This window comes from Malurus melanocephalus, unplaced genomic scaffold (assembly GCF_030028575.1).
Source record: "Malurus melanocephalus ecotype Western Australia unplaced genomic scaffold, MMel_1.1 scaffold_14, whole genome shotgun sequence".
In the NCBI taxonomy this organism is placed as follows: domain Eukaryota; kingdom Metazoa; phylum Chordata; class Aves; order Passeriformes; family Maluridae; genus Malurus; species Malurus melanocephalus.
In genome coordinates this window covers 4,766,592-4,791,306 of record NW_026623246.1, presented here as the reverse complement: position 1 = coordinate 4,791,306, position 24,715 = coordinate 4,766,592, and the positions used below count along the sequence as shown (strand labels likewise).

The 24,715-nt window shown below is 39.0% G+C and overlaps 1 protein-coding gene across 1 annotated transcript in view; it reads right to left on the bottom strand.

The window, feature by feature from the left end:
• MYO3A (myosin IIIA) overlaps positions 1-24,715 on the bottom strand; it is a 115,954-nt gene that overhangs the window by 3,948 nt on the left and 87,291 nt on the right. Inside the window, exons 25-33 of the mRNA XM_057384060.1 lie at positions 22,051-22,256; positions 19,828-19,939; positions 19,033-19,195; positions 18,289-18,375; positions 15,008-15,131; positions 13,314-14,235; positions 12,530-12,668; positions 3,680-3,789; positions 1,158-1,198 (exon numbers count right to left, since the gene is read on the bottom strand). Of these exons, the coding sequence (XP_057240043.1) occupies positions 1,158-1,198; positions 3,680-3,789; positions 12,530-12,668; positions 13,314-14,235; positions 15,008-15,131; positions 18,289-18,375; positions 19,033-19,195; positions 19,828-19,939; positions 22,051-22,256 (1,904 nt within the window). The remainder of the gene's footprint in view (positions 1-1,157; positions 1,199-3,679; positions 3,790-12,529; positions 12,669-13,313; positions 14,236-15,007; positions 15,132-18,288; positions 18,376-19,032; positions 19,196-19,827; positions 19,940-22,050; positions 22,257-24,715) is intronic.

Here is a 24,715-nt window from a genome sequence, read left to right as displayed (position 1 = left end):
GAAGAGAGAAGTTCAGAATTAAATCCTCACATTGATAGAAACTGGAAGTAATTAATTTATTTCCCTTGTTATGTTCCAATACAKAGGCAGCTCATGAAAGAAGATGCAGGGAACTGGTTAACTTGATGTAAGGTGAGCCAAACCTAACTGAGGACAATGAGAGAAAACACTAGATTTTGGTGTGTTAGGGTTTTTTTTTCCCCCCTAGACTGGAGTCAATAGATGTGAAATTTTTTCAGGATCCAAATGACATCAGAAAAAAGGCTGAAAGAGACTGAACATGGACGTGAGGTCAATTCTTTAAGCTGCGGCATAATCAAGTGCAATTTAAACTGTGGTTGGATGAAGCTCAATGCTGTGAGCACATTTTATATAGATGTAATGCTATGCCACATCCTGTAAGACACATGTTTTAACTATGGAGTTTGTGTTCTGCACCCTCACCTGAGGAAAGTGCAGAGAGTCCTTTTGTCTGGCTGCCATCACACACATGGCACCACAGCAGTGCCACTGAGAGGGCAGCAAAAAAGCCTCAGCATGGAAACACAAATCAAATAAAGCTATGATGTATGTCAGGAGCTGTTGACCAGGTCTACAGCACCCTTAAGGATCTAAGATACAGAAGGGCAGAATATACGTATTGCTTCCTTCTTTTCTGCAGAGATCCATCAAAATTGGTTAGTTACACTGTGAAGAAAACACTTCTGGTTCAAATTTCAAGGGCTACTCTTCTTTAGTTGTTATTAATAGTTACTGTTTAATTTTTTATTATCTATTTCCTGACACACATATATTTTTAGGAGAAAATTTTGACAGGCTTTGTATTTTTGCTAACAAAAAAGTACTGGTTGCCCATTTGCTTTGACTAGAATTTTAAGCACCTTCAATTATTTTCYGTGTCAGAACTGTCTTTGATGTGGACCTTATCTTAACTTATTATAATGCTTGTGTTACCATGGTAAAGGACCATGTTTTAGGAAAACAGAATGACTGAATTCTATAATGGATTTTAGTCGATGAAAATTGCATATTTTAACTTTGTATACATGTCCCCTGTAAATCACCAAATTACCATTCTTTATTCTCCTGGTTGAAGTACAGCTAAAAACTATTTTAGARTACTAGAATTACAATAGCGAGATAATGAAAAAAATTACCTTTCTTTTCTTGGTTTCCGTTTTTCATCTTGTATTGATTTCTAAGAAAATACAAAGTAATTAAAATACTAAAAGGAAAGCTTATGCAAACATACAATTAGTCAGTGTTAGATGGCATAGTGTTGTATATTTTTCATTAGAAGAAATGATASAGAATGAGAAAGTGTCCCCAAAAAATCTCTTTTAAGAACCTTTGAGACTGGAGATCAGCATTGTTGCTCCCAAATTTGTTGCCATAYTGTGAAATAAAAGCCAAAGTAAGGATGATCAGAACAGAAAAAGGAGATCTAAAACTTCAAATAGSTATAGCTGTTTTAATGAAGTTGACAACACTATCTCACTGAGGCAAATTTGCWGTGATGCCATGAGAATTTCCATGAATAGAAGCAAGGCAGTCGGAGCAGTCATAATCCTATTGTCAGTGTAGTCTTGACACAGGTTTTAGTAGAATGGACAAAGGCCCATTTAAAAACAGTATATTAGGTGGCAAAAGAACCTTTAGGATTTCTAAAAAGGCAGAGAAGAGAAGATTCATCGGGAGTGTGAATTTCTTATCTCTAATAGAATTCTATCCCTWCAGCCAAAACAATGCTATGTTGCAGCACTGAATGCATCACACTTCAAAGGCAGTCTTAGTAAGTGCAGATGGTCTTAACTGTGYTTCTTGCAAATGAGTGAAAACTTACTAGAATTACTGAAAGTCACTGTGAATCAGAAATCCTGATGGACTTCACTATGCAGGCAAATGAACATAACATATAATTCCAAAATGATAGGCTGATTTAAGGAAATATAYCTCAAAATAAAATTCTAGTGCCTTATATGGACAATGGGCTATTGTCAGSCTTCATTTATACCTGTATACCTTCAGGTCATTTGATATTCAGGGAGATGAGTGAGAATGTAAGGTGTCTAATTAATGTCTGTAGCATGATGTAAGAGAAATACCTGATTTTGCAGAAGATAGAGATTTTTTTGTTTAAAATGTACTCATACTGTGTTTCCTCACTTTCATGTGATCTGGGTTTGATAATAATCTGTGAATGCTTGAAGGTCACAGAGATTTTTAATAACGTAGAAAATCTGTAATAGCTGGGAAAGCTGACTGCTCTCTGAAGCTGACTACCATCTAAAGTTAGAGCTTAATGACTTACCCAAGATCTAAGAATTTAAGAACTGGTAGGTCTCCTTTCTAAGCTTCAATGTTTTGCCTGACCAGTRAACTTCATGTCAGGAAGACAGGCTTCTCTTTTTCACACCTTCTTGAAAATACAACTCACTGAAGGTAATATTGATTAATACCTTGAAAAGATGCTGCTAAAAATGGATTAGAAWATTCCTGGCATTACTGCAGTTTTTGTTTGCACTGATGTCGTGGTTGTTTTCTCATATGGAGATGGCCATGTAACAAATTAACTCTCAGACAATACTGTGTTACTGACTCTATAGTCTTAGATTTCTATATAGGCATTTACYTCAGAATTATCCTTCTTCTCAGAAATTTCCTAATACAGATTCTGTGCCATGCCTTTCATTTCAGTCCTTTATCTCACCAGTCTTGCTTTCACAAAACAAATTTTATTCTTGCACTCAAATTCATTTTTAAGAATGTAATTTCTTTTCAGAMTATCCCCGTTCCAAAGCTGTGTTATTTCAAAGCTCCAGAATAAAAAATAGCTGTATTTGTCTTTTTTTTTGGTATGCCAGACACAACTGTCCCTGAAGGCCCTGGTGACACCTTCTGTTGAAAGGAGAAGCAATTGCTACGGTTAGTTTATTAGCTGGGTTCTCACTGGCTGCTAAAATAGGTCACTAAGATACAGGCACCTCGAGCAAATCAGTTTAATTGCTTTTTTTGTTGGAAGTGCTTTCTGAGCTGCTTTTACATTTTCACTCTTTCTGCTTACTTTCTTGCCTTTTTTTTTTTCCTATATTTAAGGGCACTGAAGTCAAGAGGGGAAAGCAGCACTCGGTATCTGAACTTGGACCAAAGGCTATATATAGAGACACTCAAATCCATTAGTCTCCCGAGCTGTTGGTATTTGCCAATGCCTTCATAATCACAATCTGACACATTTGTAAAGGAAGTTACAGTGTGCATAYTAATACAGCTTATTTTAGTATTTGCTCTCTCTGCAAGATCAAGCACTAATTTAGATGCTCAAAATAGCTCCAAACAAACCTGTGACTCCTGTTTCTCTCCTGTGACTTACAAAGAAACTATGGAAACAGGGCACTTGATTTGGGTATTGAAAATGCAAATGCTGCTTATGCATATAATGGAAGTACGTATGTTTAGGTACAAAAGTAAATACTGGTCTGGCATRTCTCCCCAGTCTGGGTAACCCTGTTCTTCACTTTCAAGTCTTGTTTGAAATGTGAAGTTTGTGGCCTGCCTCTTTTMAGCAGGATACAGGCTCTATGCTGTATTAGAAAAGAATAATGGGAATTGAGCAATTAAGAAGACAGTTGAGGTAGGAATTATCTGTCAGTTTTAGCCCACAAAAGCTTCCTAAACTCACATGTATTAGAGTGTAGTAGGTGGAGTCTTCTGGATTATTTAATGTCTTGGGCTTCCGTGGCCTCCTTGGGGGTCTCAGCATTGGGCGAGAGTCTTCAACTTTGGCCACAACTGTAAAAAAGCAGAAGACAGCAATGCTTATTTCTTCACAGAATGGGAGGCTTTTRGAAAAACAGGAGAGAATTTCACCAAGGAGAGAAAAAATTCGACATAGCCACTTTTACTGTATGCAGTAACTCAAGAAAGCAACCAGTTGGGACATTTTTGTTCAGCCGAGAATGGGTTTATCCATTTGAGTGCTGACTGCCCACAGGCAAATGCCACATAACGAATGCCAGGCTGGAACAGCCTGAAGGTCTGCCTGGCACAGGCCTCTYCTTCTGAAACAGGCTGATGCTCCTCATTCAGAAAAGGCTCTGAGGGGTAATGGCTACTGGGAGGCTACTGTCTCATAATGGGGACCTGTGTGGCAGGGATGATGKTTTTTTTTCAGACTCAGGTCAATCTTTAAGGTGCTGAATGAGGGAAGATTTWAACACAAAATGGAACTATTGTCCTCTAGCAGTCTCATAATTCAGAGTTACACACTGACTTGCAGATCACATTGGCTGGCACATAGAGAACTAGAAAAATATATTTGCTTGTTTAAAATCTATGTGCAATTCTGACAGTGCTAAGGTACAGGGCTGCTTGGGCTCMTAGGCTGTTTGTCACAGATACAACAGAGTGCAGGGTTCCTAATGCCTGTTTTTGGAAACCCCAGAACTGATGCTGGAGGGACAAGGGACTACAAATGCACAGCTTGGTGAGCATGGCCTCCTTCCCTTCAGCTTCAGCTATAGGAAGGAAAATGGGGTGACAGCAATTCCTTCATGATGAAGGAGAAGGGGATTGCTCAGCAGCAGAACACCAATGATAGAGATGGGTCATAGGGACACATACAAGGTGATGAATGAAATCACACACAGCACAATGAATTGAATGAGCAAGGTATATTGCATTATCCAGTGAGTTTTAATCTTGTCCTTGTCCCWTCACAGATATACTTAGGACAGTCTATGAGAAAAAACATCTCCTTATTAAAAAATGAATATATAGTGTAAGGTTGGAATGGGGATCTAGATCCCAGTGAATTACTAAAGTGTGTTCTGCTGATACAATGCTTTCATGAGTAGAGACTTTAACTCTAAAACCCAGATGTGTCTGACACGTGATTGAGTCTTAGAAGGCAGAATGTATTTGTTCCCCTTTGACCATCAGAAGTCCTTTTACATGATAAAAATAAAAACTCTCCCATGTACAGCAGACATCTTTTTAATTAAACAGGTAGCACAATAATTTAAAATGAGAAACGATCAGTAATACATCAGTGTTGACTCCTGCAAAATTAGCTGTTTAAGTTTTTTGTTACATATGATAAATAAAGGCTTGTAAAGGTCATGGGTATACAGAGGAGCCAGAATGAATAATGTTAATTTAAATTGTAGTTGGACAATGATTACATTTATTGTTTTAATTTCTTATCTGAAAGGCAGACTGCTTCTTCTGTAATGAATGAACAAGTATCTTTGTAACATTCTGCACTTTAGAGAACAATGGTGTTTTTCTAAGCCAGGTTACAGATAATTCATATTAAACAATGAATTTTAGATGCGATAAATTCATTTCAATAATCTGTATTAAATTTAAGTGACATTCCTTGATTTCAATAGGTATAGCTTGTTACATTGCTGCATTTCAAATGGGCCACCTGGAGTTATCTCACTTTCCATTTGTGAGAGAGAAGAGGCATATCTTCCCTATTTTATTTTTAAACACAACAGGAGTTCAAAGAGGAAACACTATCTTAAAAATCCCTTAAAATTCAGTGCTGTTAAATAGAAACACCTAACACCTGTCTGTTGGATATTTTCAAAAATGTTGTCAAAGATCATGACTGCAGGAAAGTATGAGTAGAGAAATGAAGCCAGTTTGGGGGCTGTAGGAAAATCCCAATGAAAAAGCTCTCATAATGCCTAGAGATTTTTTACTGTCCCCTAAGAATTCATCACTGCATATGTTGCTACATTATTTAATTCATCAATGTCAAACAGATAAAGCATTATTGTATTCTAGATTACAATTATTCCAACTGAAATTACTTGTATACTTCTTGTGTGTGCAGTCTGCAAAGAAGACCGGTTTTAAATTCAAAAAATACCATTTTGTGAATGATAAAGGTTTCAGTAAAAGAAAAGCTTTTCATCTCAGCTCGGGTTGCACATATGCATAAGCTGTGCAGAAGAATTGAGGGGACAGAAATATCATGCTGGGGCAGGCAGCCTTCTAAGCTTGGAYCTTCATTGTTCCTTCTTAAATATAGGGCTGAAAATGCATTTCTGAGCTTTGCCTCCAAATTACACAGTAARGTTTTGCTTTATTTGTTTCCCCAGAAAGTGAAGCTGTGATTTCCTTTTGCACTTAGATTTGTGTGTTCACTGCTACTGAAATTTAACAGATGTGGTAGTAACTGGATAATACGAAGTAAAATTTGCTTTTTTTGTTGGTTTCTGATAAATACAGAAATAATTTACTTTGTAAAATTAAAGGTTGGGGGTGCGAATTAAATACACAAGTCTGTGATATAGTCAGTTTGATGTGCTTGTTTTCCAGATGGACTATACCTTTCTGCAGCAGGCAATGAAGCAGAAAGGAGGAATGAAATAATCCATTTGTTAACAGGGCAATTATGTTGCTTCTGTATTCCATTACAAAGAAAAGGTTTTAATTGAAGTCCAGTCTCTCCAAAGCAAAATACCTTGTAGCTTACCCGTTTACTCGGGTAAAAATGGAGTAGCCCAGACTCGGGTAAACGTGGAGTAGCCCGGCCTCGGGTAAAAAAAATGGAGTAGCCTTAAGTAAAAAGTCATTTTACTTAAGACTTCAAATATCTCTAGCAAGTTCTGGCCACATGCTTTACGTGTAAAAGGAAACCTGATGTTTCTCTTCTAACAGCAATTTAAATAGATATTTTACAATGCTGGTACWAAAACCATTCACACAGCAGCTGTCAAAGCTGCTTTGGAAGAGCCAGGTTGGCATTATCATTGCTATCCTACTAGAAGAGTAMATGAGATACACAAACTAAGACCCARCGAGACTTGCTAAAGGTTTTGTCATAGTTAGTCACTAGCAGAGCTAAGGAGCTGGGCTGGAACACTGTGCTGAGGCTCCCATCTCTGCAGCCAGACCACACCTTGATGTTGTATCTACCTGAAGAGCTGCTTCAAGCCTTAGAAGCAATGTGTAGGGGAAAATAGAAACTTTCATGCAACAGAGACATTCCTTTAGCAAACGTTTACCAGGACAAAGACACTGAATAAGAGGTTGAAGGGCGGGGGTGGGATTTTCCTTCTCAGACTTCCCAAGTGTATCCAGTCAGTACTTGGTTAGTCAAAAAAATTAAAAAAAAAAAACCAAAAAAAAAGAGGTTTTGCTCTCGKGACCTAGATGCTTTGCTTTTGACAGTGAATGTCAGGCATGCCCTAAAACATCCCCAGGAAGTTGAATCTCTCTCCCGCCCAGACTGTCAAAGCATACATTTGATCCAGTGACGATAACGAAAGTTAAAGTTGTTCTCCATGAGAATGAATGAAATACAGAGTTAAGGGTCAGGAAAGGCATGTGAACAATGTGGCAGCCAGATAACATTAAAAGAAGGTTTAGTAAATCTAAGAAAAAAAAAATCTTGATTCTTATCAGTATCTCTGCTAGCTCCTTTAGCACTGTCACAAAGGTTCCTACCTAAGTTGCACACACACTCAATTGCACAACATATTAATACTTTCATACTTAGCCTCACTGAAAGCTCTAAATATACTTAAATGTGTATACAATATATATGTCTATCCCGAATGCCACCACAAACTACAGGAACTAAGGAGAGTTGTGTGTGCTTGAAACATTCAAGGATGAGCAAGAAATGCTTGAATAAAGATGAGTCAGTATCAACAACCCTTTAGGTTGAACTGTGTCTGCACATTCCGGCATACAATGATAAGCTTGGAAGACAGCAATCTTGAAGGATCAACATCTGGAGGGGCTAATGTAAATTAACTATGACTTACAACGGATTTTACACTGAAGACTGGAGAAATAGTGTGGTTACAGCTGTGATAAACATCTAAGGGATGAAAGGCCTCTATTTATTAGGCCACCTGGAGAAACAGACAAAGCCATCTTCAGGTCATTTAAGTGAAATGTTACACGTTTAATTTAGAGCTGCTCCACATCTTATGGAGACAGAAGTATAAAGCCAGGCTCAGAATTAAGCAGGAAGAAAAGCAAGAGGAAAAGCAGTAGTTGGATAGGTTTTGTAGAAAGACTTGTARGCAACCAGAAAAGATGTAAATATAGCAACTGGAATTCCAGGACTTGATAATGAGAAGCTAACAGGTATTACTGCTTACGTCATTTATGTGCATCCCTTTTTACTGTTCTAATTGTACGCAGCATGAGGATGTAAATACTCAAGTTTGGAATTTGCATGGAGAAAAGCACTGCTCTTCAACATTATAGGTGAGTAATTTTTAGGTATTTTTAATTCATGGGATGTTTAACATGTTTAATTTGGAAATTACAGTCGGTGGCTGCAAATTCTTAGCAATCTCGAAAAAGACAGAGGGATTACTCTGGTACAGACCTAGAAGTAGAAACTGCAAGAGACCAGAACTTTCCAATTGCATACAACACAGCTCTCACACCAAGTCCCACAGCCCCACTGAGGGTAGCAGCTTCAGTCTCTGGCCASCACTAACACAGAATCACAGAATCATAAACATTGGAAAAGACCTCTAAGATAAAGTCCAGGCTTTGACAACCTTTCCAGTTAGACCTTGGCACAAAGTGTCATGTCCAGCTGTTTCTTACACACCTCCAAGGATGGTGACTCTACCACTACCCTGGRAAGTCCATTCCAATGCTTAACCACCCTTTCAATAAAGAAATTCCTCCTGAGGTCCAATCTGAACCTCCCCTGGTGCAGCTTGAGGCTAYGGCCTCTTGTCTTGTCCCTGACTGCCTGGGAAAAGAGGCCACCCCCCACCTGGCTGCACCATCCTTTCAGGAATTTGTAGAGTGATAAGGTCACCCCTGAGCCTCCTCTTCTCCAGGATAAACACCCCCAGCTCCCTCAGCTGCTCCTCCTTGGACTTGTGCTCCAGACCCTTCACCAGCTTTGTTGCCCTTCTCCGGACTCACTCCAGCATCTTTCGTTTCTCAAAGTCAGGTGACCTGGGATTACTGCTRTTTAGGAGAGGATATTTAAGGAAAATCACTCTACTTCCCTTCCACAACCTCCCAAATCTTATGCTCTGCCATGGATCTGAGCAACTCCCAACACAGATCTTCTGTACCCTGGCTGTATGGTGCCCAGAGGGCCACTCCAGTAGCTGAGAATCACCAGACAGCAGTGCTTGACTTCTCTGCTTTTCTCCAGTCCCACACCTCAGTGCTCTCTGGCTGACCACTCACTTGCAAAGAAGAAAGTCTGGCTGGTGAATACTGCTCTGCTCACCCGGCACTACACAGGCTCCCTTTTCCTTGCAAAGTCTGCCCATCAAACTTCCATTAATAGTGCTTTGATAGCCTRCAGCAGGAGGAATCCTGGATGAAAACCCTGCCTGTCTCATGGTCTCGTTTAGCTGAAAAGGTCCTCAGCTGCACTGGGGTTCCTCATACTACGCAAATTTCATTCTAAAGATAGAAAATTCTCTTCTTGAGATTTTGTACTTGAACTGTCATTTAATAAGTAGAAGGATGGGCACTATGATTCATCTGGAAAAAAAATCGCTTCCATAATGATCAAATTCCCCTCGCTTCAGGCTTTGAGCTCAAAAATTTTGACAGCAGCCATTTGAGCATCTGTTGTGACACCACAGCAACCCAAGGCTCAYGAGAAGTCCAAAGGTGCAGTTCTGSGGTGCAGCCATCACATTTGGCTGAAAGCATGCAACCAAATATAACCTACTCAGAAATTCTAGCCACAGGGAATTTTGTTTATTCCRGGAACTGTGTGCAGCTCGCTTTACACATTTTGTAAACACAAAGAAATTAATTTAAGAACAACTTAACCTTGTGGATTTAAGATTAATTTAACCTTTTGCTCATATATTCTTTAAGCAAAAAGCTTAGCATTTTTATGAAAACCAAACAAACAAACGGTTTTCAAAATGTGAGCATTTGTCACAGTAYGCTGTCAGTTGTCCCTCAGTTCCTCCCCTTATATGGGTAATGTAATGAAATGAATGTAATGAAATATTTTAATCAGAAGAAGTGGTAAGTTCTCATGCTGCATAATGGCCACCTACCCACAGACAAAGGCAGCCAAGCTTTCCTATCTAGCAATAAAATATAATTCATATGCTATAGCAGTAAAACAACATATAAAAGTTTGAAGCTGATGAAAAAGGGTAAATAAATGTAAATTACCAAAGTAATTACAAATAGGTAAATACCACATTATTTAAAGAACACCTAAAGCTCAACAATCCCTGCMTTTGTAAGAGTAGGACAGGAAAAGTAGCTATAGAGGGAAAGCTGCAGTAAAAGCATATCTTTCTCTAAATGAGTGTCTATAAATCCTACTGTAACTCATAATGTAGGCAGGAAGACAGGAAGGTTCCTCCCTGTTAATAAGGCAGTGGATCACCACATCTACCTGCTTCACTTTAGCAGTACATTACCTCAAATCTTKGGGAGTTTTGTAGTTATTTTACTATATTGCATACAGGAAGAAAGTATGATATCCAAAATGTTGGCAACTCATGTGTTTTAGACAGTACAAACCTAAATGAACTGAAAACAGGATGTTGTTATTTAAATACTGTCTACATCTAGTTAGATCATATTTGCTATAATAAACATCTACTTAAGACAATGCAGGTTTGTGATAAAGCCAGTTGCCTACTGGCTTAAAGGCAAACTATGGAATTACTGCAGTGTATTGTCTTCACTGTGTTGTTCATTGGTCATAGCTGGAAAGTTTTCCTGTCATGTGAATTGCATTCAAGTGTAGTAAAAGAAGGTTCACATTCCACATCAAGAAAGTTTTCAGTGGACTTGTTAGCACACTTTAACACTGGAAAACTTCTGCACTGTGGCACCATAGGGTTTTACAGCAGCACGATATTTTCAAAGAGAAAGGGAAGTGAAGCGGCTGAATGGTCACCCCTTTAGGAAGGGTTGGATKCACAGGTGACAAACCCTGGAAAGCTTTTGTCTCCTGTAAAGCTACTTATATTAATAGGAGTGTGAAGGGGGGACTTCACTGCATTTTGCACCTGGAGGAACATACTGGTACATTTTYACCTGGTTCACTCATGCAAGTGATGAGATCTTTAACTGATAAAACAGGGATTTGTATATTCCCTTTCTCTCTTTTCTCTAGCTTCTGTTGCACATGTATTAGAACCAAGAGTTACTTTCCAAAGCATGAATTTTTAATTTATCGGGTTTAGCTTGTCAAAAAATCAGCAGCATTTAATAGAGAATTCAGTACAAAACCATTAATGGCAGCCACAAATTGCTCTGTGTTTAATGAAAGATTATAGCATTTAGTTTTCCATTTCTGATTTCTTTTCTCTTGCAGACTTTGGTCTTGGAAACAGGCTGAACTACACAGATCACCTACCAGTTTACCCTTAGAGGTGTAAACACAAGCCCTCATTTTAGCAGCTTGCCCATTTGAGAGGACTCCAAAACAGGATTGAAGTAGTTTTAAGATCTTTTYAATGTAGTTGTGGGAACAGAAAGAAGTTTCATCACACATGACAGCTGAATCCACAATGTTATAATGAAAATAGCACAGCTAGCTCTGGGCAGTGAGAGACAGACCTAGATCTTATCCCAGCTCTTCCCAGAGGCAGTGCAGTGAGCTCACACAAGCTCTGCTGCAGAAATGGAGACACAGCGAGTTATCTGCCACATCTACCCTCATCTCCCTCCACATCTGCAGCCCAGGACAYGGGCTGAGGAAATTCCCTGTTGCATCTATTCCAAAAGAAGAGGCTTGAGCAGCTCAATCAGTTSTTTGTGGTCCTGTTGCTGGGGCAGRTTTTAATGATCAGCATGCTTAGAATCCCATGTCCTCTTTATTGTCCTGGTACTCTTTCCCACTGCCACCCAAGATGCTCCAAGCATGCTTGMATTTTGGGAACCTTCACTGCCCATGTAAACTGGAATATAAATAACTCTGGAGTGTTCTTCTAGAGATCACACCCTCTTAAGTGTGTGAGTCAAATATTAATAAAGCTTTACTTGCAATTTTAAGGACATACCCACCAACATGGTTAAGAGTTACCAGTTTTGAATAACCTCAGTTGCATTTTTGGATAGCCAAAACTTTACTCAGCATATATGTGTTAGACATTAGTAAATGGTTTGATATATTACCTAAAAAACAGTTTTGCTTTTAAAGCATAGTCCCATATCTTACGAATAGCACACACAGCTGAATGACACATGAGTTAAAAGGAGCCAATACGGAATTTTTACCAAATAAAAATATTCCTAGAGATTCTACGTCTAGGTCTCACAAAGATTCATTGAGCAATCCTAAGCAACACTGAAACAAAACACCAAGAAAAATGGTAAATACATAAATCCCAACCAAGCTTGGATATTTCTCTGGAAACTGTGTTCCAGCCATGTACTGATATGGAGCTTAGTACAAAAATACACAGCCTGAGTAATATGAGCAGCCAGAGTTAATTCATCTGCTACTTCTCTGGCCTGTAAGAACATGACCAGGAGTAGCTTCTTGTCAGTCCTTTTTACAAAYGAGAATTCTGCTCACAGTAAGGTTAAACATTACCTGACTGACAAACATGAGAAGAGAGCCGGCCATTAGCTTGCTTATCTTTGGACAGCATCACAGGTCTCAGCTGATGGGACAATATCATTTCATTCAGTTTTTGCTGCAAGGCTAARTAATCTTCAGATAATTTTGATATCTGAAAAATACATTTTTACATTATTATAGAAATACGTATACATGTTCCAAGGTAATCAAAGATAAAATAGTGGATTCATTTAAAAGGCATTACTCCATCTACTTCAGTGTACACCCCTACCACATTTACCTCCTCATCTCTTGAAAAAAATGGAGATGGGGAAAAAAAGATACATAGGAAATTCACACTTCAGTCCAGTCCTACAGCTGCTTCATATTGATTCACACATGTGAGCAGATGGTGCCTTACTGATGCAAGATTTTTTCCACAGCTGTAGGCATACTTCTCTGCATGTGTGTGAGTGTCTGACATTGCTAGAGCACTTTTAGTTTCATTTATAGGAACATTTCACATGTTTACTGAATTAGGGWCCTTGATGGGTAAACAAACATTTCAACAAAGGCAAAGCTTCTGCATTTAACTTAAATCTATTAATATTATTTTTGCCAGCGCTCTTTGTCTTTTCTTCCTTCCTGAAAAGGCTATTTTCTCTTGCWGATCAAAATATGCATTGTTATAGAACACACAAAATCTCTTAATTTAGAGAGCAAAACTTTGGTGCCATCAAAGTCAGTAAAATAACTTTGCTATTCTGTCATTGCTTAAAGTATTATGCTCAACATATATTGCTTACAAGCTTCTTACCTGTCGTGAAAAGGCTGCTAAATCACAAGCCTCTTTCTCTGAGTCTCCCTTGARTGTCTTAGAGTCTTCAGCCTCTGTACTGGTGCTTTCCCTACCTTTTGTTGTTTGGGGATTGTTATTTTGAATGTGTATTGCTCCTGTCGGCTCCTTTAYTGTTTTCGCTTGACTTTTGCAAGGTAGTTTCCCTTCTTTCCTSAGTTGTCCCCGCCTTCTATAACCCCGGTAATTGCTCTGAATTACCACTGCTGCCTTCTCTTTGTCTTCTGAGCCTTGTTTTTCTGCTTCAGCTTGCTTCCACGAGCCTCTTCTTAGTGACTCTYTTCTTGTAATGCCTTTACCTCCTGTAGGCGTCCCCGCTTCACGCTTTAGGTGGTTTCTTTCCACATCCCTGTCAGTCCTGGGCTGGACCACGGCAGATTCTTGATTTTGCCAGTCTGCCCTGAGTGTGTCTTGATTATCTTGCTCTTGCTGGGGTCTAGGTTCAGCTGAGATTTTTACAGAAGATTTGCTGGGTAACTCTTCCAAAGAGTCCTCTTCCTCACATTCACTTTCACCAGCCTCTTCTGCTGCAGGGTTCTGCTTCTCTGAAGCTGCCTCTYCTTCAGTAGCTGTTTTTTCTTGCTCCTGTACATTCCCTGTGTCACTGTACCCAGAGCACATGCTGTCACTGACAGCATCAGCTTCATCTTGGGTCCCCTCGCTTGCCATTTCTTCCACTGCTTCATTTTGAGCTGGCTGCAGTTGTGCTTCAAGGAATTCCACAGCAGATAATTCATCCTCTGCTATGGCAGCTGCTTCTTCTTCAGTGCTAGGGAGGGCACTCTTCATTTCAGTTGGATTTTCCTCAGGATCTTGAAGTTCATCATTTTCCTCCTTGCTAATTGATGCTGCATTTTCAATTTCTTGCTTTCTGAGTGATTCCCTGCATGCAACAGAGTTTTGGGCAAAAATTACATCTGAAGAAGATGATGAATAGAGACAACTTTCCAACTACCTTTGGCGGTCTTTGTATACTAACTGGCAATTTGATACATCACAACTTGAGAAAGATTTAGTGCATATAGCTGGAACTGAAGATAGCAATTTCTGTTGTTGTTATTATTATCTCTTAAAGTGAAAAGGCTTGATATTATTATCATAAACATCATCATCTCTTAAGTGAAAAGGGACATCCCTGTTAAACTTCACAGAAAATTGCCAGGCAGACAATCTAGGCTGTGTGAGGGCTGATAAAACAGTAAAGAATTAACTTAAATGTTAACRAAAACATAGTACCTCAAGAATGTATAAATACACACAATCCTCAAGGTATTCTGATTTTCCTCTGTCATCATCTTTGCTTACCTCAAACAGTGACTTAACAAAGTTCCTTGCAGACATCTGTCTCACTCTTGTCTGAATATTTTTTATTACAAGCTAATTCCAAAAAGAGACTCATCTACAGGATACATTAATATTACAGGTAAGTACAGTATTGTWGATCTTTCCCCTAAATATGCCTTTATTCCTTGGGCTTGAAAAGACGAGAAAATTGGCTACTGCCATAAGAAACCTCCACATAAATATACATTACCTCAGCATACATATCTAGAATAATCCTACTTTGCCCCACTGCTACCTTATAATGTTGCTATTCAGTAGTGTAATTACTGGAAAGGGACACATTTGAGTGACATAAGAGAAAATAACACTACCTCCTGCTTTTGAAGACCTTCCTCTCCTTATATCCCCTGTAGTGAGACTGAATTGTTATTGCTGCTTTGTTTCTTGTTTCAGTTAGTTCTTTTCTCTTCTTCCTGAGTAAGAATCCTCTGGCAACTGATACAAATTGTAATGCAAAACAACCTTAGGCAACAAGCAATGAGTGTCACACACATTCCAGACAGKCAAATGCTAACAGCATTAAACAAAAGCTAATAAGGAAATACAGAGCAGGGTGCCTATTATGATTATGTTTCATCTGAAATTATTCCCATGAGATTTTTTTTTTAGATTTTGGAACGCTGTACCCATTCTACATGAGGATACAAACAAGCTCTTTGTTCATATTTTATTGGAGTAGAGAAAATATAAGAAGATGCAGAATAAAACAGAAACACAGAGCTATAGAAGTGCCTCTAGAACACAGTACTTCACTGAGCTTCATATACCTGCTTTGCCTGATTCAGGCAATTGATTTGACTCTGTCYTTCATTTCCCTGGGAAATGCCTTATTATCAGTCTACAGAGATTACCAGGCTGTCAACTGGCACAGGCTTGGAATTAGCTGAACATTCAATAGATCAGAGAGAAACTGAAAATTTTATAGCTCAGCAGTTACAGAAGACTTAGCTCACACTCCTTCGGCAAAGACTCATTACTCAAAATGAAAAAGTCAGTATGAAAGATTTGCTAAGCTCCACAGTAACCAGGTGCACTGTGGCAAGGAATCTCCCTACTTGTGCTTGGTGGGAGGCACAAGTTAAAGTTTCTGGTCTGAACCAGAAAGAAGGACTCAAACATTGGCTGTCCCTGAGCCAYGGAGGTGCTGAGGGTCACTGGGGCYKTGCTGCAGTTGGCAGCACTTTGGTATCTGGTGCCATCTGAAAAGCTCCAGGATAGCACAGAATCTACATGGAGCTGGCGGAAAGAAAGGACAGATGGGAAGAGTTTCTGGAGAGGAAGAGTTTGGTCCACCACGTGAAAGAAAACTGGAGGCCAGACAAGATAACCAGGGCACCTCCAATGACACTAAATACCAGTATGAGGGCAAATGAGCTGAGCATTTGCTGATTTTGAAAAAAATTAACCAAACCTTAGGCTCTACTGACTATAACAGCAGTTTAGACACCTAAATTGCATTTAGAGATCTACACTGAAGTGTCTTATTCAGAAACTGAACTGCATTCAGAATGTTGCTTCAAAAAATTTTGAACCTGTAAATAATTTCCTAATGGGAACWGACACAGCCTCTACAGTGCTGTGATTTGGACAAATCTGCAATTTCAGGGATTCAGCACAAATCCGCTAATCCCTGGCAAAATAAAAGAAYACAGTGTTTTGTTGAAATATTTCTGTTGAACTCTAATTCCAAATGCAGTACCAAGAGTAGGGGGATAGTGGATTCAGGTGATTTAAATACCCTGTGGACATGGTAGATATTGGGACTCTTCAACTCTGCTGAGTGTTTTGCATCACAGAGAAAAGTTCAAGCTCACTTAAAAATGAGAAGGGAGCATAAGCAGCCTGTTCTAACACATTCATGTAACTTASTGCTGAATTTTATGTGCTTTAGCAYTCCMCACTCATAACTTARACCAGCTTGGGCTCCTCTAGCTGCAGYCATTCAGTGTAAGAATCACCATATAAAATGGGCATAAATTACACCTTGATAATTGGATATAGGATAAAGAAACAAATACTTTTTGGAAGTGACATAATTGGATTTTATWTTGTAGTCTGACAGGGCCTTAGAAAAGTGAAAATTGTAAAGCACTCAGAATACTTCTTGAGTTTCTTGATTTCTGAGCCAATTCTCTTTCCATTTTCATATAAAAACAACTCAACAGGAGTTATTTTGAAACAAATCAAGTTATGTTGTCAATGGACATGCCAACATAAGCTACATCTGGTCTTTTCAGACTATTCTGGTYCACATTTGGAGTTCTCTGAGAAGTTTATTATGAGATTGTTGTTATGAGGCTGTCTAAGCTTTGTTTTCAAACTGGAAGAGGAGTTTTGTATTGCTTTAGAAATAAATGGGGTGAAAACAGAGAGAGCTAAGTAAAAATGGACTTCATTTTAGTTTTGGCTTCTTGTGCACTGAAAAAGTTGAAATGAAACTGCAGACATGACAGAGAAGGTGGACAAAGAAAACATTTGGGATATCAACAGGGTGAAGTGGTAAATTTATACTTTKGCATTTGCTAAATATCCAAATATAATTGTCAACATCCAGATGTGTAATAATTTTTGGGACATTACTGGATTTTATGCTGGTTTGAGATTGTTTTCTACACTGATGAAGTTCTACAAACTGCAGTGAAGTGGTCTTCAGTACACACTAACACTGGCCCAGTGCAATTAACAGATGAATCTGACAATCATTAAAACCAGTGCTGGTAGTGGAAAATATTCATGAAGRTGTATCTGAGGTTGTTTAAATCTAGAGAGCTTGGGTACTGGCACCACTAGCTTATATTTGGATTGCCACTTCTGCAATTACTGAAAATGCTGTGCAGATTTGTGCCAGCTGTTTTTATAGGACCATAAAATCATAGAATGGTTTGGGTTGGAAGGACTCCTAAAGATCATCTACTTCCAACTCCCCTGCCATGGGCAGGGACACCTTCCACTAGATCAGGATGCTCAGAGCCCCATTCAATCTGGCCTTCAGCCCTGGGTCTCTCCAGCTGTATTGCTCCYCATTTCAGAGCTGTCTAGCCTGTGTTTGGCTTGGGGATGTCTCTGCAGGGACAGGGGAGACCAAAACACAGGGAGGAAAAAGATCTGTCCCATAGCAACACCTGGGCCCAGGGTCATTATGGCTGCAAAAGAGAAACAAAGCCAGGGCTAGAAAGAAAGACARGAGTGAAATAACAGCTTGCAGTCTTCTCAAATACAASCATTACTGATACAGAAGAAACCCTRTTCCTAATGGAACAGCATACATACATACAATATGCAGACAGAGTCGTGTGGGTTTCAAAAATACCCAAAATAACCATAGTACCTCAATATCTCAGACCAAGAGTGGCAAGGTTTGCTATGGTGTTTGAGCATCCCATCTCAGAGCAGTGGAAAGTGCCTCAAACCACTGTGAGGCACAGGTAACAGAATACAGTGACCCATTTCAGCCACTATATACGGATATTTAATAGACAAAATATACCTCAGAATATGCAAATGAGCATAGACAATAAGTGTAGCGAGAGTTTGGGTCAACGTGTTGTGTACGGATAGCATGTTAAAAGCCAAGAAAGCAAACAATTCTTACTTGCTTGAAATCTGGTAATATATTCTTCCACTTTTTTAATATGTTTTGCATTTTTGTATTCCTTACGAGCAACAAACCCCCTGTAAGCTGAAAAGAAATGTTAAAATTAAGTAAACCACTATGGACAAAAAAGGCTCTAAGAATAATAATAAAAAAAAGTTGGAATTACAGACTTCTACTAAAATATTCATAAATATTTTGCAGGCTTTATCTTTTAAATAACATGACAAACAAGCACAAATAGTAAATCTACATAAAAACTGCACTTTCTGGTGAGTGAAGTTATTACGAATTAAATTAATACAAAACACAATAGAATCAGAATGTAAAATAAGATGATGTTTGAAAGTATTAAAAAGTTCAGTTGATGCCTCCATCAACAGKGTAATTTGCCTTATTATCTAGCACAGTTAATATATTTTATTTTCATTATTATATTATACAACCTTGTCAGTGCATGCCAGATTATTATTAGTAAGGGTATCATCTGTGMAATCACATCCTTCCCTTCTTAAAATTGCCTTTTAAATGTAACATTGATAAATGTAATTTCAGTAAAGAGATTGTCATAACCTGGTTAAAAGAAAYTTTTCTTCATAAGAACAGATATGGCCAAGTGTAAGATATTTTGTCAAATGTAACAGCAGGAAAAGAGCAAAATCCACATCCAGCATGCACATTCATCTATCAACTGTACACATGCACTAGCTTTAAGCAAAATGTTAAACRTTTTAAATCTATTACCTGACTGTATCTTAATAGCACTTTGTTCCCTTTGYTCCTTTATCTTTTTGTATCTCCTTGAACCCAGCCACCCTCTTACATAAGCTTGAATCAAAATAATCATGTCAACTGTCTCCTTCCGCATTAAATTGAGCTGCTCCACGTGATAGTATTTGAGGAATACCTTAAAAAGAGAAACAAACAAAAGTTTCAGTTACCCTCCTGGGCCCTTTATTCACTCAATCTATTTAATATCAACAAGAGCTACAAGCTGGTTTCAAATGGTGAACAGACTCTTCAGCACTAGTACCTAAAGGATCATTCTTGTTAGAGATAGCATTTTCATTTGGGATATTAGCTTACCTTACTCTTCTCTTCAGTATCTTTAGTCAGTCCCTGCTTATTAATGTTAGTATAGGAAGATGTTTTAAAGTTCCAGTGCAAACCTTCAGTCTGTAACTCTAAATCTGTTTCAAAACTACAGGATGACAGTTTTGTTAACCTCACTAATTTAATGTACATTACATAAATGTGATCCAAATCTGGAACCTTCAATTTCTCCACTTTCCAATTTTAAAATTGAAACATTGTTTATTTCCTAAATTGCATTTATCATGCATGAAACTCATGTAAATCCTGAAAAATGAGTCCAGCACAGTGGTTGCCAACACATACYTGGTGTATATTAAGGAGTTTGCTTTTTAAAAAGAACAGAGACCAAGARCTACTCCAACCAAATGGGCAAGAAAACAAATTGCTTAACATGTTAACAATGGCATACTGCAATGATAAAGATACAGGATATTAAAAAATTACTTTAGTTTTTCCAAGAACCCAGTTGTCAAGGTGGGCTTTTTCCAAAATGGCAGCACAGGTTTCTGGGCTGACTGGAGGATCATCATTTGTTTTGTAACAGATGAGGTAATACCTAAAGACAAATGCATGATTATTTATTTGATTAATGGAGGGTAATACATGCAAATACATTTAAACAATTTGTTCCAATAAGAAAAACAGTTGCATGGAAGAAAACATAGCACAGAAAAAACCAAAACAGCATATGAAGGAAAGTGCAGTCATTTATACACTGTACTGAAAAACTCAATCAAAAGTGGATGAGTGACATATTGCACACYCTGGAGAGTTTTTTAATTCTATATCAACACCAGACGGTTTTTAAAAGGGTTCAACCCAAGTAGAGTAGTACACCATTTCTTTCCTGCTCTCTACATTCTCTGAAAGCGATTTCAGTGGCAAAATAAAAATAAAATAAAAATKATTTTAAAAGCTTTTTTGCCTAAATTATATTATTTAATATTTAGAAATTTCATGAAAATTTCCTATCATATCTTATGTGCTAGACCATCTACCTTGGAACAACTTAATATGATCTGAGATGCATCCCAGCTCTTGTTACCTCCTTGGAAACAGCTTTGCAGATTCTTTTGGAACATGTTAGTGCCATTGTGAYCTGTCATCTGTAAGCATTTAAGGTAGCAAACACATTACTCAGAATTAATTCTGACTAGGAAAAGAGGTCACGGTGYTCACTCTTAAAAATTACCTGTAATACACCAGCTCAGCTGCTGGATAGAAAAGTCCTTGTTTGTTCCAGGACTTTTCAAAATGCTCTATAACAAAATGAACCATATCCATCTTGGGTCTTTTAGTCTAAGAAAATTACATGAATTATGTGTGCTTCCTGACAGCACATTATGGCTTTTTTCTTGTTATTCAGCCTTTATACACAAAGCCTGGGTTTACCAGCTTTAAATGATGGTAACAGTTTGCTCATGGAATAATAAAAAAGAGAAAATGTCGGTTTCTCCGTTATCATCCACAGCTCCTTTTTCTTTCTTTTTTTTTTTTTTAACACAATGAATTGGCTTATTTTTATTATAACAAAATAATGTTGCCATTATCTCAGGTCTATCTGTAACTGTCAACTATTAAAAAAAAACAAACCCAAAATAAGAAGACAGAAATTTAATWAAAAAAAAATCCCTTTTCATTTGAGGGCCATGTCTTCAGTGCCAGGGATCTGACCTGGCTCACTGTAATCAGGGGCATGCTCTCTGGAGAGCTACCCCATTATGTGCACTGCTTTCCTCTCTTTTTACCTGAACAGTTTAGTTTGGGGTTTTTTTTCCTTATMAAAAGYTGCCACCAAAAGCTACAGCACATCTTGTAGTGATAGCTACCTTTTCCCATGCTTCACTCTTCCAAAACAGCAACAGTCCCAGGATTATTTCTTCCAGAAACAGCGCTATAAAAGCATCCCTTTGCTGTTCCACTCTCATCTCATGCACCTGCAGCATTCTGCTCTGCTCTCTTTTTCTATTGGACTATTTCTTTTAAGTGATTCTGTCTGAATAGATGGTGCCYGCTTCTTCCCTGTTAAGATCTACACTCCACATACCTCTCTTCTAATTGAGGCAAATACTCAGGGTCTTTATTTGTGAGATAGAAATATAGATTTTGGGTGTGGAGGAAGAATAAAACCTTCCTGACCWTCCTGAGTTCAGTGCTCTGCCTCTTAACAAGGGACTAATATTTAGGAATTATATTTTAAACAACACTATGCACTCAATGAACTTTTTTCAGCCCTAGACTAGAAATCCCAAATTATCATCTACCCTGCAGAAGCAGATGCTGCTCAGTGCTGAAGGTTGGGAGCTAGAGAAACTGTGGTRTTCCTTGAATGCTGTGACTCCAACTTCTTAGCTTCAATTTGAAGCATTAAATTTCTAAAACAAGCAACTTKCAGATGATAAGCAAGTAAACTTTTGAGTAAGTAAACTCAAAAGCTCAGGGAGCCTGAAAAATCATCCTGAGATGCATCATCTTCCCCTACCCATCACAAACAGGTCACTAATCCTGTGCCTGAACTACTCTTGGCCATCCAGTCTGTAACCTTCTTTGTAACAGGAAATGTCTTTGCACTTTTCCCCAAAGATCATGCCAAAAACCCTGCTGATGCTTAACTAACACTGGACAGCAATTGTAGGAGAGAAAAGAGCTTCTTCACGTKGAGGTTACCGTTTTATGAAGTTAGCGAAGAGTATACGATGTGAATAACCCTGTCTTCGGATCCTTGCTGTCTCCAGAATTCCTGTGTAACGCAGCTGAACCAACACYTTCTCTTTGTCAAACTTGTTTGCCTGCCGGTCATTGTTTGGCTTGATGCACCTGACAAAATGAGGCTGGCCAACGACCATTTTGGATAACAAATCCATCAGAGAATACTGAAAAAAAGTAACGAGAGATCTGTCACCTGGATGTTTATAAAACTTGTATCTAAGTCCATGTGAAACAGAAATTTTATTTCATGTGATCAGAATCATGTCCAAAAYCATTTACATTTCATTAAGCTGGTACTTTAAGAGAAGATGAAGAAAATGACCCAACAACAATTCTAGCTTCGAGAAGAGCTCTAAGATACTGGTGTGTACTTGAGAGAAACACTGAGATTCCAAATAAATGTACCAAACTTCATTCAGGACATTCTCACAGGTTTCCATGATGTCCAACACATGACAGAACACTTAACACTCCTTACATTTATTTGCTTGTCTGGGAGTTTCATCAGGTAATTAGAGCCCACTTTATTTTCTTGTTATATATTTGAAGACCCTTGTTCACCCAGGCAGAAAACATCCATCTATGGATGGGAAGTGGAACAGCAGCAAGCCAGTAAATATTTCAATTCCTTCATTTGACTGGGGGAAACTAAGGCCACCCCAGAAGAAGGGCTGGTTGAACTGCTCTGATCTCAGCATGTCCTGCTCATTGTATTCCGAGGGTATAATTGCCCTGTCAAGAGGAAACTTTTGAGGAGAGAAATATWAGAAGTACACAAGATCGCAATTTCAAAGTTGCATTTTTCCCACCTCACCAGGGTACCAGGCTAGCAGAGGGGATGCATCCTGYAGGTCCCCATGCCAGCTGAGGGGAATCTGACTGTAAACAATCTTGACTGGTGTTTTTGAAAATTGCTTTGTGGGAGGAACTTATTAAAACACAAATGAAGAGGGTCATTCCTCAAGATCCAACCTGACTCAACAGAAAGAGGCAGCCAGGAGGAAATAGAGCTCAGCAGTGGGGTTGGTTACATGAAACCCATGTAGGACGTCAAGAGCCATATGTTTCCTATTAAAATGTGCAATTTCATTCTGGACAGAAGCTGCACCACGCAGCAAAGTGCTTAATTAGCTCCATCACTAGTGTGCCAAGTGAACACAAACAAGTAGGACACGCTAATGGATATTTTTTTTCCACACAGTCTGAGGTGGCATATGCTTTTCTCAGCCACCCTTAGATTTCTGTGTATGAGTAAACCAGAAGGGCTGAAGCTGCATTTTCATTTAAGAGCATTAACTATCATAAACTGAGAAAGGATTTCCACTACAGAAAAGAGTATCAGGGAAGTGTAAATATAATTAACACATTTGCAGCCTCTAACRCTAGAAGTGCTCCTAATGCACTGAATCATAGACATCAAGTTTAAATGAGATTCAAAATTTTTTTCCATCTAGAATATTAGAACACTATGCAGCTTTGGACCACTGTGATACCTAAACTGAAGTTATCCTTCACAGTCTACAAAGCTGTGCAATTTTATCTACAAGAGAGGTCTGGCTCCTTATTGTTTTGACACAGATGTAAATAAACTGTTATGGGTTGTAAAATCATAGAATATACTGAGCTGGAGGGAACTCATCAGGACCATCAAGTTCAACTCCMGGCCCTGCACAGGAYATCCCAAGAGTCACACCATGAGAYTGAGAGTGTTGTCCAATGCTTCTTGAACTCTGTCAGGCTTGGTGYTATGACCACTTCCYTGGGGAGCTSTTCCAGTGCCCAAMCACTCTCTGGGCGAGGAACCTTTTCCTAATACTCAACTTAAGCCTCCCTTGACACAGCCGCATTTCGTCCCTCATGTCCTGTCACTGGTCACAAGAGTGARGAGATCAGCACCTGTCCCTCCTCTTCCCCTTGTGAGGATGTTGAARGTCACTATGATGTCTCCCATCAGTCTCCTCTTCTCCAGGCTGAACAAACCAAGTGATCAGCTGCTCARCATAAGGCTTCCCCTCCAGAATCTTTACCATCCTCATAGCCCTCCTTTGGATGCTCTTTAATGTTTGAATGTCTTACAATGTGGCATTCAGAACTGCACACAATATGCAGGGYGAGGCCGCCCCAGCCCAGAGCAGAGCGGGACAATCCCCTCCCTTGCCCGGCTGTGATGCTGTCCCTGATGGCCCCCCACCTGCTTGGCCCTCCTGGCTACCAGGACACTGCTCACCCATGTTCAACTTGCCATGGACCAGGACCCCCAGCTCCCTTTCCATGGCACTGCTCTCCAGCCTCTCATTCCCCAGGCCATACACACACTCAGGATTGCCCTGTCCCAGGTGCAGAATCTGGCATTTGCCCTTGTTGAAGTTCATGTGGTTGGTGGTTGCCCAGAGCTCTCATTTGTCAAGGTCTCTCTGAAGGGCCTCTCATCCCTTGAGGGAGTTGAMAGCTCCTCCCAATTTCATATTGTCAGCAAACTTAGTATTCCTTTGAGTTGTGTGCCAAATTTGTCATGAACATTCCCTCAGCCACTTTATGTTTTGCTGGGAGAGATGACTAAATAAGAGCTGGAAATTCAGAGCAGAACCATCTCTCTGCACCACTTCAAAGGAAAGGATGCTCT